Source organism: Sorex araneus, chromosome 4 (assembly GCF_027595985.1).
Source record: "Sorex araneus isolate mSorAra2 chromosome 4, mSorAra2.pri, whole genome shotgun sequence".
Classification (NCBI taxonomy): Eukaryota; Metazoa; Chordata; class Mammalia; order Eulipotyphla; family Soricidae; genus Sorex; species Sorex araneus.
The window spans coordinates 35,908,366-35,924,516 of NC_073305.1; the positions used below are offsets into that span (position 1 = coordinate 35,908,366).

The window sequence follows — 16,151 nt, forward strand, 5'->3', positions numbered from 1 at the left end:
GAGGGTTCTGATCAGCGATAGTCCACCCAGAGAAAGGTGCGGGCGGCTTCCCTCGGAGAGACCACCTCTCAGCCCTGAAATCCCTTGTCGGGGTTTGCAGACATTCCCCCTCAGTATAAGGAGATGGAGAAAATTGCACTTAACCAGAAAACGCCACAGGAGGGGATCAAAATGTGGTTGGAACCAGAGCGATAGTACAGTGGGGAGGTTGTAAGTGACTGACCTGGGTTGGATCCTTGGCATCTTATGTGGTCCCCCAAACCCTCCAGAAGTGGCCTCTGAGTGCAGAGCCAGGAGTAAGCTATGAGCACCTTTGAGTGTGGATCCCAATTCCCCCCCTCCCCAATAAAAAAAGAAGAATGAAATGAATAAAGTCTTGTTCCGTACACATAATGATGTTCTGGTCAGTGATAGACTATGATGATAGTATGAGCCATTACATATGACTGGGGTTGTGGGCCACCTGTGTTTGTGTAAGTATACCCATTGACTTTCACACAGTGACATTTCTCAGAGCATCACTGTTTTTACGTGGCACATGACTGTACTTTATTAAGTTTTCTGAGACAGATGCTGAAACTCCGGTGCAGTTTTGGATTTATGAGATGGCTCTCAGCTTATCTTTCAGAGAGGATAGATTGCATTAGTGTTAGTTGACTAGTGAGTGTTTTGTGTCTATGGGGTGGGATTGAATCACAGAAGAAGTGAATAAAATACTACACCTCTTCAGATAAAGGTCAAACAGATTGTGAAAGAGCCTAGGCTGGGAGGTTCCTTGTCTAGTTGATCTGGCTCAATGTGAAGTCGAGAACTGAGATAACAATGCTCACTCGGGCCTGAGAGGTAGAACAGGGGTTTCAGGAGCTTGCCTAGTATACAGCCAACCTTGGTTTGATCCCTGGTACTGTATATGGTACCCTGAGCATCGAGCCAGACGTAAAACCCAGAGCACCACTGCTGGGAGTCAAGAACAAATAGAAAAACAAAAAGGAAGAGATGCACTGACTATAAGTGGGTTGGAGAGATAGCACAGAGGTAAGACTCTTGCCTTGCATGCAGCTGATCCTGGTTCAAGTCTCCTGCACCACATATGGTCCCTAGAGCACCACCAGAGATCACTCCTGAACACAGAGCTGGGAATAGCCCCTGAGCATCTTCAACACATCACCTTCCAACAAAAGGAAGAATATTCTCTTGTGGTCTCAAAAATTAAGTGTTGCCAGGAAGTCCTTTTATTTCTTACTGACTGACTGTACCTCTCTGTGCTGTTCTGTCATTAACAGTGGAAGATGGAGCTTCTGCTAAAACACTAGAAACACTTCAGCAGAGAGTCAAGCGCCAAGAGAATCTGTTGCAGCGGTGTAAGAAAACAATCCAGTCTCATAAGGAGCAGTGTGCACAGTTAACCAGTGAAAAGGAAGCACTGCAGGAGCAACTAGATGAACGGCTTCAAGAACTAGAAAAGATGAAGGTAAAAGAGCAGACGGGTTTCGGTTCAGTGTTGCCCTATAAAGCTAGATTGATAGGCCCCCTTGGCCTTCTGCTCCTGGAAGAACTTCCCCTTCCTCCCTAGGTAGAGTGGAGAGGGCCCCCAGATGCCCTGACTCCATAGGTGTTCCTACACTTTTGAGATGCCATGAGTACTTTTCTCCCTCGAGGAATATCCAAATTAGATGGAATGCTTAGAATTCTCATAATGAGGAGAAGCATTACTAGAGATGGCAATGAATTTTTAAAATTTTTTTAGGAGCTTCATATGGCTGAGAAGACTAAACTTATCACTCAGTTGCGAGATGCAAAGAACTTAATTGAGCAGCTTGAACAAGATAAGGTAAAAAAACCAAAACTTATGATACTAAGGTTTATTAGGGGATCAAAAATTCCCTTTTGGAAGCAGTTGGAAGCATCTAGATTTCTGCATTTCAAAGAGCAGCTGCTTCCATGAATACTACTTTTGTTTTAATTTCTAGAGTTAGATCACTACTAGCTTTCATTGTGTGTCATGTGAAGCTGATTCTCTATGATTTCTTGAATTCAGCCAGCATTCTGATTTATATATTAGAGTAACTATTGCAAATAGTTAATAACTTTTTAGAGATGTTATTCAGAGAAAGGCCTTACTAAATGTGAATCACGGAGGAAGTTATGTTTTTCTGATACAGCAGAAATAGACCAATCTTTCAGAGATACTGCCTAAAAGTGAAGAATTGGTATTAGTGTAAATAAACTTCTGCAGCTAAAGTTTCAACTGAATTGGTGAGCTTGGCAGTCAGAATTGAAGCAACATCTCTAACTGTAGAAACAAAAACAACTGGCAAGTGCATGGGCACATGATTTAGACCCAAATCTTGCTGCCCCAGGTCCTTTTTCAAAACTCCAGATATCAGTTAGTAAATGGACCATTTAACTTTTTTTTCTTTTTAATAGGCAACTTTGGAGATAGAGTATTTTAAGAGGCCATGTGATTAAGAACATGTCAGAGCTGTGCTACTATTAAAATGTATTGGTAAGGGGCAGGAGAGATAGTACAATGGTTAAGATGCTTGCCTTGCATGTGGTCGACCTAGCACTGCATATTATAATAACCCCCCAGGTATTGCCAGAAGTGATCTCTGAGCACAGAGCCAGGAGTAGGCCTTGAGCACAGTCAGATGTGGCCCCACCCCCCACTCAAAAAAAAAAAGTATCAGTTTTTTCATTTGATACTGTCTTTTGCTAGATTCTCTCCGTAAACTTCATATGGACCTGCATAAAAAACAGAAGCTTCTTAGGAAAATGTTATACACAGTAAAAAGAATAAGGAAAATTAATTCCTGTGAATCCATTACCTAGCTTCAACAGTTGATGTATCAGGGCTAATTTTGCTTCACTTAGATTCCCATCCCACATTATCCCCAATGAATTGAGGGTTCTGAATGATGTTTAGCCCATAGTATTTTAATACATCTTTAAAATGCAAGGCCCTTTATTCTGAACTTTTCGCTACACTAATGGGGCCACATTGAAAAATTTGGTAATTTTTAAATTTTTGTTTGTTTGTTTATTTTTTGGGTCATACCGGCAATGTTCAAGGGTTACTCCTGGCTGGCTCTGTACTCAGAAATTACTCCTGACAGGTGTGGGAGACGATATGGGATGGGAGATGATATGGGATGCCGGGGATCGAACTCGGTTCGGTTGCATACAAGTCAAGCACCTTACCCACTGTAATATCTCTCTGGCCCCAGTAATTTCTCAGTTTTATCACCTGTCTAGTTCTGTTTCCTTCAGCATCTTTATGTCTGCTGACCTCTCCAGCATAGAGTCCTTAAGCCAGCAGTTACAGCCACGTTGAGAGGTCAGTGGTTTTCAACCTCACCATCTGGTGGACTGGTACTGGCCTGTGGACTGGTTGTTGAAGACCACTGAGCTAATTCGGATTTCCCCTTTTGTCATCACATACATTCTTTCCCTATTTTAGAGAGTTGCAATCCTAATAAGGTTCTTTCATTATAATTGGTTGATGTGACTGTTATAATTTCTTTCAATCTATATATAGTCCCACTACCCTCTTTGTCTTTTCCCTTTTTCCTTTTTTTCTTTTCTTTTCATTGAATTTGGTTTTGGGGAAACTAAAGGATCAAACTTTGTTTTGAAATTTTATGTAAGTATGCCCCACTTATCGGACCCATTGATATATTATCTTCCTATTGATATATTAATATTAGGCATTTGGTAGAGTTATCCTAAAGCATGATTTGATGAGCCTTGGAGATAAGGGAGTAGTTTTAAGACCTCAGAACATCTGTTACAAGATCCTTGTTGGGTGTGGGGATGAGGGAGGCCAGATCTGGTGATGCTCAGAGCCTACGCCAATCAGTGCTCAAGGATCATGTACTGCTGTAGATTGCACCCAGGCCCTCTGAATGCAAAGCACGCATTTCTGCACATTGAGCCATCTTTCCAGGCCCAAGTGTTTTTAATTTTTTTTTTTGAAGGTGCTGGTAGTTAGAGCCAGAGGCTTACATTAAAGTAGGGCAAATCATTAATTATATCCCTGACCCTGTCATAAGATCTTTTAAGAGATAATTTGTCAGGGAGTTAGAAATTTCATTCCATTTCTTGGTTAGTTGCAAATGTATATATTATATACGGCTGATTTTGGATATAATATTTTATGATCTTTGTCCCTCTCAGTGACCTTCATTTCTTGAGTAGATAATCCAGAGAATGGAAAGACAGTAGTAGTTAACAATGGGAGAAATGAGGAGTACTTCACCAAGAGCAAGTGGAGTAATGGATGAGGTCAGAACTACCAGCAGAGGAGAGAGGAAACTCAGGTACACTGGTGCACAGTTCTGAGCCGCTATTGAGGAGGCAGTGGCAGCCTTATGCTCCCAGCCCTCCGAGGCCTTCCTTCGTGACAGACGAATAAGTGCTTGTGGTTCAGCCTTGGGCTCTGGGCCAGTACAAAAGGCTGTGTCTTGTTACTGTAAGCTGAGATAAGGGAAATTATGGCAAGTATTTATAGAAAGACTATGAAATAAGCCTTTTAACTAAGATGTTTGTAATGCTTCAAAGATAAAACTTGCTATGAAAGTAATTTTCTCTTATCAGAAATACTTGACATCATGCCAGTTAACCAAAATTATTGTCATCTAGAGTCTAGCACAAAGTACAGAGCAGGCTTCGTTTTATGATATTCAGGAAGAGTCCCTATGCTGTCTTTAAGAAGTAGGAAGTTTTCTGCCTTTTAATGTGAGTTTGATAAGTGTGGTGGATGGTGCAGCTTTGTTATGCAAACACTCCAGAGTCTACACTTCTGTTTAGGGGATGGTGATAGCAGAAACAAAGCGTCAGATGCACGAGACCCTGGAAATGAAAGAAGAAGAAATTGCTCAGCTTCGAAGTCGCATCAAGCAGATGACAACTCAGGGAGAGGAATTGCGGGAACAGAAGGAAAAGTCTGAAAGAGCTGGTAAGAACCCAGGGGTTACTTGTTTTGTTCATGTCAGAGCTCTGGAGTCCTGTTAGATGTTTGACCACATTTAGAAAATTAGTTAAGTATTAATAAAAATATTAAATAGAGGCACTCTTCATGTAGACAGCGAACTAAGTGTTCTTTTGAGGAGGCGGCGGGGGATGAACTATGGTCTAGAGGTGACATCTAGCCTGTAACCAATTGATGGAGGGCTCACAAAGAGGAACTTTTGTGGTTTAAACAGTTAAAAAACAAAACACATGTCAGAGACTCTAGGTGGCCTGAGACCTGGTCCTTCATAGAAGATGCTGTATCTGACAGTGTCCATATTGAGGCTTTTAAATTTTGGAACTCTAAGTCTTTATTGTATAGCGAATGTTTAGTAACTACTCCCTTGTAGGTGCTGTAGGATAAACAAAACATAAAATACAGTGTTCTGGTGTGAATGATGCATAGGTTTTTGTATACATGCACATTGTTTTGACACACTAACTGCTAGGCTACGCAATTTGAAATCAATATGATATTCAACCAGATAGAGCTTTGAGAAATGCCTTTGAAAGAAAGGAGAGATTTTAGAAAGTGAAGAAAACAGACTGAACAGTGCCTTACGGCTGGCTAGGGATGTGAGTTTTGAGTTGGATCTCGAATATGACCACATGGGCCTGACCACAGAGGTAGGTATGGAGTGTCCTCAGTGCCCCAGACTTCACATAGGCATGCTGACTATGTGAAGCCACTGAAAACCCTTCCTGCTGAAGTAGGAAATGAGATTGGACTGTGAAGGACCTTGACCACTAAATCTTAAAAGGTATGTTACTGGGTTCAGACTTTATTGTATAAGGCGGTAGACAGGAAGGCAGATTAGGAAAGTAGTTTTATGTGAAAAAAGAAATGTAGGCGAAGTCAACCTTCAGAGCATGGGCAAGACTTGTGGACTGAGAGCTTTGACTTGGATGGCAGATGTGGGAAGGAGAGGAAGTGTGAGGTCTACACTTTGGTTATGTGCTCAGCTTCTTTCCAGGGGCAGTAGAAAAGGGACACTCAAAGAGGACTCCAGGGTTTTAAACTTTGGGAGACTAGACGAAAAAATGTGAAGTCAGAATAGGAAATCGAAACAGAGACTTTGAAGACTAGAGTGTAATGAGGAGTTTATTGAAAGCCTTTGAGTTTGAGCCAGTCATGAGCTTTCCAAATGAAATGAGCTTGCAGGAATTTGGAAATAAGAAACCAGAGCATGTTTCAGGCATCATTAGCTTAAATATCTGTGGTTAAATCTGTAGAAGCTGATTTCTTTGAAAGAGTAAGTTTTGAAGTAGTAGTAATGGTGGTAACAGCCACTGGGTCTGCTCATCCTTTTGTGGCATGCAGACCACTGGTAGCCAGTACTTAGTTTATTCAGTGTTCTGTTGTAGATGCATTCTTGTATACAACACATATGTACTTGTATTTCATTCTCATAGTACCTGTAAAGAAGACACTACTTCTATTCTCATTTCTCTCTCTCTCTCTCTATCTTCCTCCCTTGTCTCTCTCACACTCTCTGTCTCCCTCTCCCTCCCTCCCTCTCTCTCTCTCTTTCTCTCTCTCACACACACGCACGCACGCACGCACGCATGCATGCACACACAACTTAAGGACATAGCTGTTCAGTAAGTTGCCTCCATTCACACAGAGAGTAAGGGTTAGATTTTGAATTTAGGCCTTATGAGTTCAGAGACTGTGTTGTTAATCATAGAGACCAAGTTTGATAGAGAAATGAATAAGGAAGAGAGTTTCCCACAGAAGATGCAGAGCACATGCCTGTCACGTGGGGTTCGGAGTTCAGTCTCCCATGTGGCCGGGTCCCCTAAGCCTCCCAAGATGGGTCCTGGTAGGCTCCAGCATGGCCAGGCTAAGCAGACCGCATGCCAGGCACAGGCATTGAGTTGTCATGTCCAGCTCCTGGCAGTGCCGAGGAGCCTCTAAAATAAAAGTCAACCCCAAAGTCATAGAGAGTGTGCATCACTAAGCTCCTTTGGGGAAAAAGAAAAGGTACTTCCACAAGTGGGAGAGGTAGAATAAATACTTTAAAGAGCTTTGAGGGGTTGGATGGATAATACGAGGATTCAGGCACTTCCTTGCCTTGCTTGTGGCCAACCCTGCCACAAGCAGGGTGGTCTCCTGGGCACAACCAGGAGCAGCCCCCAAGCACTGCTGGGCAAAGGTATCCCCAAGCCCCACGAAAAGAAAAAGGTCTTTGAATTTGATGCTATGCATCCCAGGTTGCAGTTTCAGAAATTAATTTAGAAATCAGATTGTAATGTTTAAGGGTGGAAGTAGGTCTGGATCTGAAATGTAGTTGATTCATAGCAAATGTGATCCTTGCAGTTGTTTTATTATTGGTAAATTTGGTAAGTGGATGGGGAATTTAGATTTAGTTAATAAATTTGTTCCCGGTACAACTAAGAAAGTTTCCCTTCAGAGAGTGCTATTAGTCAGCATTTCAGAATAGAATCTTTAAAGACTTCCTCAAAATAGAGATATGTGAGACTTTTTTTTTTTTTTTGCTTTTTGGGTCACACCCTGTGTTGCACAGGGGTTACTCCTGGCTCATGCACTCAGGAATTACTCCTGGCAGTGCTCAGGGGACCATTATGGGATGCTGGGAATTGAACCTGGTCGGCTGCGTGCAAGGCAAACGCCCTACCCGCTGTGCTATTGCTCCAGCCCTCTGTGTGAGACATTTTAAACAGATTTGATTTCAGTGAAAAAGAAAACCTAGTACCTAGTCTCTGCTTCTCGATCAGGCATTTGCATTTTCAGATATTTTTGTTGACTATTACAGATAGCCAAGAGAAAGTAATGCTGGCTCGGAGATTAACTTTCCTTATAAAATTGGGGGGAGGTAGAAATTCATGATAGTAAGTTGAAAGAGGTGACTGATAAAAAAGAAGGTAGATAAAATATATAGTTACTTCATACATAGAACAAAACTTTCCCAGGCTACTACTATTCAAGTTTTCCTTCTTCACAACACAGATGCATTTAGTCTTTACATATAATTTTATAAAACTGTGTAGTTGTAAGTATATGATAGCTCCAGAATTGATAAACATTACTAAAGTTTATTCTTAGTCAATTTGAGTATACAATATAAGTGCCAGTTGATAGGAGAATTCCAATTAATATAAGAAGGGGCTGGACATTTAGAATTTCTGGAGCATATGGCTGCATTTGCGGCCACTCGATATCTCATACTTTATGTACTGACTACCAAGAGTAGGGCACCACATTTGATGGGGTGTTAATTAGAAGGCAACTGGTATTGATAAATATATATATATATATGTATATATCACAGGGCTCAAACTGTAACAAACATGTTTAAATCTCCTATACAAGGGCTTAATGGCTCCAAGATGAGATACAACAATTTCCACACACTTTCCTCTAAGGAAACCTTTTTGGATCATTTTTAGCGGATTTTTATAACGAGCAATATAAAATAAATTATTTAGGATCTACATTTGGGGCTGGTGTGGGTGGTGCTGGAAAAATTCAAAATAATGGTGGTGAGAAGGTGTAATGGTGGTGGGATTGGTATGGGATCATCATCATCGTCATCATCCTATTGATCGTCGATTTTCTCAAGCGGTCTCAGTAACGTCTCCATTTGTCCTAGCCCTGAGATTTTAGAAGCCTCTCTTTACTCGACCTTCCCAATGGTGCCACATTGGAGTCTCTTTTAGGGTCAGGGGATTGAGACCCATCATTGTTACTGGTTTTGGCATATGAATACGCAAAGGGGAGCTTGCCAGGCTCTCCCATGCAGGCAGGAAACTCTCGGTAACTTGCCAGGTTCTCTGAGAGGGAGAACTAGGCTATAAACTGTCATTTCCGAGAGCTTGGTATTATAGTCTCTGGATGTTGGTTATTGATGGGATTACACTGTGCCGGGTGGGGGGTGGGCAGTTTCTGGGTGTGACCACCTAGCTACTGGAAAACGGGGGATATGGGCGGAAGAGGCCCAGTCCTGAAGCTCTGCTTGGGGCAGGGAGGGAAACTCAACCCACCATCTCTAAGGAGCCCCTGTGAAGACAGCCAGGCGCGGGGGCAAGAGATGCCTGGTGTTGGAATATTAAATATAATAAATTATTGTGAACAACTTTAAAAAATAATTAAAAAACTTTTTTAAAAAGGGGGCCGGGGATATAACTAAACAGCTGGGACATGCTGTGCACACAGTGTGGCCCTAGCACCACTCGGTTCCCCTATTGGCTCCTGGATAATGTACTGGGAATAGCACTGGGGCATTGCCCATTGTCCCCCTGCAACCCCCACCTCCCAGTAAGCAAACAAAAAAAAGTTCTTTGTACAGAAAGTGGAGTTTTCATAAATAGTGAATATTGTATGGCTTTTGGAAAATTAAACTGCTTTTAAATATTTGTCTTTCTTTTTCTTAGATTTAAAATTCGAAGGCCAAACATGAGGCAGGCCATGTGAAGGAAATATTAACATCAATAAAGTTTGCAGTTCTTAAGCTATTTAGAATCGACTGTATCTACACAAAATAATTATTGACGAATTGAACTCCTAATGTATTTTCAGCTGGAGAGGGAAAAAAACCCTGATAAATTTAGTGTTTCTTGTCATGTGGAGTTGTCATGTAGCCAAATAAATAATTTCTTTGACTCACTTATTCTGGAGTCAAAATCATTTGAAGTACTGAACTTCTTATCTTGGAAAGTATTCTATTGCACTGTTGCCCATGATTTCTGTAGATGAACAGTGATGCCTCCCGTATGTTGGAAGTCAAAGGAAATCTGAGTATTCGTAAAAAGAATAATTCTCTTAGAAAGTACTGATACTTTAGGTGTTATATCAGCCCAGGGAGCTTATGCTACTCTAAAGTAGAAGTGTTTGGTGTGTCCTTTGAAGTAGTACATGATAGTGGCTCATTAAACTTATTTTAGTAGATAAAGCTAACCATATATTTGTTACAAGCATTTTACTACCACTGTTGATGGTACTCATGAACTACCTTAAAGTAGCCGCATTTGAAAAAACTCGGGTGATTCATTTTAAGTGTGGAATGATGTATGTTTTAGGTGCTAGGTATTTCTGCCTAGAATATTATCTCTTTAATTCTCACCAGTACAGAATGTCAGTGCTGCGAAAGTACACTCTAAGTTTTTTGACTATTCTTTGTTGGTGTATATATATATATATATGTACATATATATATATATTTTTTTTTTTACTAAAATAAGAGGTGCAGGGTAGCTATTACCATTAATGCAGAAAATAATCCAGGAAATTGGAGGATGGAGGAAATGAAAGCACATCACTGTTGTTTCAGGACACTTTAATGAACCTTTTATCCAGTTGTTACTTTTATATGACTGTAATTATATTACACATAGAATTTATGCTTCCTTTGGTTTCCACTTAGCTTTCTAGGAGAATTTTACATATGGCTAAAACACTAACATTTTAGTGGCTGTGCTAGAATGCATGCATCTCATTTAATCGTTTTTTTATTGATCGACATCTAGGCTCTGTTTTTGCTTTAAATAATACTTTAATAACTTGTCATATAGCTTTTCTTATATAATACTTTAATAACTATCATACAGCTTATTCTGTCTTTAGATTTTTCTCAGAATCAATCTGTAGACTTTTAGGTTTTTGTTAGTTACCTTTTAAGTGATTTAAATATAGCCATTACAAAATACACGATAATCCACACTAATTTTTTGTTTTATTTTGTTTTGTCTTTGGGCCGCATCTGGCGCTGCTCAGGGCTTATTCCTTGTTCTGTACTCAGGAATTACTCCTGCAAGGGCTCAGGGGACCATATGGAATGCTGGGTATCAAATCCAGGTCAGCTGCATTTAAGGCAAGGGTCCTACTCACTTTACTATCCGATGTGCTCCAGCCCCCATACTGCATTGTTAGTAATGCCCTGCCTCCATTAAAATGTTCTTGCCTACAATTATGTAAAGTTGATAAAATATTCTGCTTGAATTAGGAAAGTTTTCAGAGTGCACTAACTTTTGTTAACCCTGTTTCCCTTTCATGTGCCCTGTCTCATGTAAGCCCTGCTGAAGTTGTGTGTTTGATATGATTGCCGGCATCTAAACACATAGATGACTTCATAACATTTTTTGCTTTTTTTTATTGTCATGTTATGTTTATGCAGGAAATGGGTTTTTAATTCACTTGTATGCAGTAGATCTGATCTGATACACCTAAGACATTAAGTAAGCACATTTACTGGATATTTGAAGAGCCCTTTAAAATAGTTTATGTATTTAAGCAGTGTATAAGATTTATGCATATCTGTGTAATAAAATATCACCTACGTATTTAAGTGCTTTGTTAGTTGCTGATACTTTATGTAAAATAACTTTATTGGAGTCTTAAGTCTCACAAAACATTTTATTTTTGTGTATCCACACATGCCAATAAGTGAATCATGGTGCCTTTCCCAAGCCTTGTATGAACAGGACTGGGGTAAGGGCTATTTTTTTAACTTTTTATTTTTATTATCATGGGTACTTAGAATAAGCTTTATGAAGAAAATTCCATGTTTCTCAGGCAAAAACAAAACCCCAAAACTGAATTTAGAAATAATTTAAATATGCCATATTAGATAAATATTACCTTTATATTTTGGCACTAAATGGAAAAATTTATTGGAATTAGATTTTTTGCCAGTGTATTTTGTTCACCTAGTAATGAAGTATTTGTAGGTGCCTGATACATTTTAATAGTAGTGACTATGCATCAACATACTCAGTTAGTCAGTGTTGACCATATGTCCCTGCCACTGAGACAGGAAAACATCAACAACTCAAAGAATCTATTTTTGTGCTACTGACTCTCATAATTACTTTAAATTATTTTGGGGGGGTGGGGCATCCTGACAGTGCTCAGGGTGTACCTCTGACTCTGTGCTCTAGGATCAGTCCCTGTGGTGTTTGTGGGACCAGGAACTGAATCCAGGGTTGGCTGCATTCAGGGTGCAAGGACCTTAACACCCTGTGCTGTGTTTCTGGGCCCTAATTAAATTGTCTTTAGCCTAGTAGTGTTTTAAGATTAGCCCATTAGCCCAATATTTTCTTCCTTTCTTCTTCTTCTTCTTTTTTTTAAAGATACCTAGACGTAAACATTTATTTATTTATTTTGCTTTTTGGGTCACACCCAGCGATGCTCTTGCTCTGCACTGAGGAATTACTCCTGGCAGTGCTTGCGGGACCATATGGGATGCTGGGGATCGAATCCGGGTCTGCTGTGTGCAAGGCAAATGCCCTACCCACTGTACTATCACTCTGGCCCCCGGCCCAGTATTTTCACGGTTTCTATTAAATGTGATGGGTAGTGTAAGGAAGAGTATAAAAAAATTTGGGTAGATCTCTAAAACTGTAAAAGATCAAAAGCATAGTCAGTCTACACTAAATCTTGTTATGTATTTTGGGCAGTGACTTAAAAAGTTGATTTCTATCACAAATGTGATAGTAAAGGTCCCAGCTATCTATAGTTGTCTGTCTATCTACATATATGTATTGTACTTTTTGTTTTATGCTATGGGTAGTGTTATTATTTTTATTTCTATAAACTCTAGATGAATAATTGCTAATTTTTTTGGTTTTAGGAATTTCACTGACAAATAATTATAAAATATTGCAAATTAATAGAAATATTTAGTGTGGGGGTTTTTTTTGCATTTTTTTGTTCATCTGTTGATTGGGTTAATAAAAGATTATTGACTTTTCATGCCTGCTTCTTGCAGATGATCTGCTGTGATAAGTTATTTTGGTTTAAATGAAGAAAACCTATTTATATTTGGGGAACCTCTGAACAGGATTTAGGACCCTAAAATTTTTTGGCTACACATTAAACTAAAACTTCAGACTTTTGCTAAATTTTACAGAAGAATAATTTCTAGAAATCCTAGTATAATTCCTTTTCTTTTGTTTCTTTTTCTTTTATTTTAGTTAATTTTCATTTTATCCGTTTTGTAATACTACCTGCATTTTAAAAAGTTTTACTTTAATCCAATATGCAGTTCCCCACACCTCTTCCCCTTTTACCCCCCCCAGAATAAAGATGCACTGATTTACTTTTCCATTCTTTTTTCTTTTTGACTTTTTGGGTCACACCCAGTGATGCTCAGGGCTGACTCCTGGCTCTCCACTCAGGAATCACTACTGGCAGTGCTCGGGGGACCATATGGGATGCTGGGAATTGAACCCAGTTTGGCCAAGTGCAAGGCAAACGCCCTACCCGATGTACTACCGCTCCAGCCCCATACTTTTCCATTCTTAAGGTTAAAACAGCAGATCAATTGTTGATCTAGAGGTTGGTACCTTTTCCAAACTCCTGCCTCTTTGGGTATTCCTTTTACTAGGAATAGAAGGTAAGATTTGCCACCCTTTTTGGGAGTGTTCCTGGGACAGTTCATCCGAACTATAGTGACACCAAGAATTGGCAGTGGCATTTGCTATGATGGGTAAGAATATTGAGGATAAGCAGGGAGAATGGTGATGAAGTACAGAAACTAATGCTACATTCTTTTTAACTTGATGCAAGGATTAGTTTTCTTATTTCTTTTCCCATCTTGTATTTCTAGTGTTACTTCAATGGTTATTTATTTATTTATTTGTCACACCTGGCGGTGCTCAAGGCTTTCTCTTGTCTCTGCACTCAGGAACAGTCATGGAAACCATATGGGGTGCCAGGCAGCAAACTCGGGGTCAGCCATCTGCAAGGCAAGCACCCTTCCTGCTGTTCTGTCTCTCCAGTCCTTTCTACCATCTTTTTTAAAGATACTTTTTTTTTTTCACATCTACTAATGGAATGCAAACAATCTATAAACATGTTATATAGAAGGAATAATTGGATATTTTTAAAAAAGTTTCTTTTTGGGCCATACGCAGCTGTGCTCAGGGCTTACTTCTATTCCCATGGGGCTCTGGTGACCATATGGGTTGCTGCAGGTCAAACCTGGGTGTGCCATGTGCCAGGCAAGTGCACTGTCTCGCCCGTATCACCATCTCTGCTCTTGCTTTCTCCCACACTACTATCTCTTTGGCCCAAAGGTTAGATTGTTGAGTTGTTGCTTTCCATCCTTTCTTATTTACCCTCAGAGTACGTGTTTTGTCCATTTTTAAAATTCCCAAGGATATGAGTGAACTTCATCTTGAACTGGAAAGAGATGAGCTAACAAAAGCCCCTCCTTGTTAACCTTAGCTCAGAGAGAACCATGCTTTAGCTTTCTTAAGACTTTCCTAGAAATGTTTTCACTGTGTTTTTTTTTTAAAACAAGAGTTGCCTGAGATACATCGAATTTCGCTTTGGAAGAACACAGGATGTGTTCTTGCAACACTTGGCGGCAGTTTGTGCTTAGCCTGTTGGTGTGTGCTGTGACCGTAGTTCCCCATGCACCCTGCATGTTGGCAGAAGACTTGTCAGCTGTGACTGGCTCAGCTTTATTCCTCCCCACTCACATACTCTTTGTCAGTAATTGGAAGATAAATTAGGCATTCAGAGCATACTTACTCCTGTGTAGTATCATTGTTCAATTGTAACAGCGTTTCATTTTGAAAGCTTGGGGAATTTACTCTGAGAATATCACACCACTTAGTAGATGGAGTCAGCTTCCTGGAGTCAGGTGGTTGCAAGATCAGAAGGGAGGATGTTTCTAGCTAGTAAGTAGATTCACAGTATCCTCCTGCACCATGGATGGTACAGACTTCAATAAAGGAAGTAGTGTTGTTTGTGGTGCAGTGTAGGATTCAAAGTGAATTTGAAAAAGTGCTTGGCTCTGTGGACATGTCAGTACACATGTCCTTTACGAGGCAGGGCGTGGTGGGGGTGGGGTTGAGACTTCTCAATGAAACAGGATGACCAAGACAGGTTTTCAGTTTGTTGCATTTTATTGAGTTAAAAACCGTCAGTAGTTGTTAGGCTCAGAAACTATGGGTCAGAAAGGTACATTATTACTTTTTTGTTTGTTTGGCTTTTTAGCCTTACTGGTTGCGCCCAGTCAGGGCTTCCTCCTGGCTCTGTGTGCTCAGGGATCTCTACTGGCAGACTCCGGGGACCCTAGAGGTGTTGAAATTCAAACCCAGGCCAGCTGTGTAAAGTACTGTACCCTCTTTCCACATTCCCCAATTTATTATTGCTCAATTGAGCTTAGTCACATCATTTCATTTTAAATAAGGCAAAGTAAGGAATTTTCCTTAAATCAATGATAAGTTTCTGTATTCAAGATGATTTATCATCTAAGGCTAAAGTTGGATGTTTCAGTTCAGTTATTACATTTGAATGAGGATGCTGAGTTAAAAGGGTTGAAGGTTTTTTTTTTTTTCTTTTTGGGTCACACCTGGCAATGCAGAGGTTACTCCTGGCTTTGCACTCAGGAATTACTCCTGGCGGTGCTCAGGGGACCATATGGGATGCTGGGAATCAAACCTGGGTAGGCTGAGTGCAAGGCAAACACCCCACCCACTGTGCTATCGCTCTAGCCCCTGAAGGGTTTTTGCTTAGGTATAAAATAATATTATTTTCTGAGTTAATGGCTGAAGTGAAGGAGGGAATTATATTTAGGCTAAAACTGGTAGAGGGCCAGGGCGGTTACGAACATTGCATATAGAAGCCAATCCATGGCTCCTATGTTACCACTCCACCCCCAAGCACCACCTGTCACCCCTGCACTGCCAAGTGTGGCCTCCAAATGAAAACAAGAAGACCCTTGTGGGATACTATTCTGATTTAATTATTCCATCATGGATAATTAGTGACTTAAAATGATTTCAGTACAGAAAACACTAAAATTAAACTATAGGTTAGTACTCTTAAGATTTAGTTAGAAAACTATTAGAAAATTATATTTCAATTAGAACTTTGTTGCTGTTTGTTTGGAAAGTGACTACATGGTGTTGGGGATTGAGTCAGGTTGGCCAGATGCAAGGCAAGCACCTTAACACTGTACTATCTCTTCAGCCTTCTATTTTTATATCTTACTTAATACTAGAACTGAAAAAAAGTAAAGACAAGGAAACTCACTTGATTTTCACTATAAACAATTTTATGTTGCTTAATTGACAAGATTCTTATTAGAAACCTTTTCTGGAAGAACATCAAAACTGTTTAGTTTTTCTTGAATCTGATTTAACATAGTTGTGCAAAATAGAACCGTTAA

General features: G+C 40.0%; 1 protein-coding gene across 1 annotated transcript in view; it reads left to right on the forward strand.

The window, feature by feature from the left end:
• The window catches only part of GOLGA4 (golgin A4), a 110,950-nt gene that overhangs the window by 45,262 nt on the left and 49,537 nt on the right, over positions 1-16,151 (forward strand). Inside the window, exons 10-12 of the mRNA XM_055134558.1 lie at positions 1,284-1,471; positions 1,748-1,831; positions 4,810-4,957. Coding sequence (XP_054990533.1) covers positions 1,284-1,471; positions 1,748-1,831; positions 4,810-4,957 — 420 coding nt within the window. The remainder of the gene's footprint in view (positions 1-1,283; positions 1,472-1,747; positions 1,832-4,809; positions 4,958-16,151) is intronic.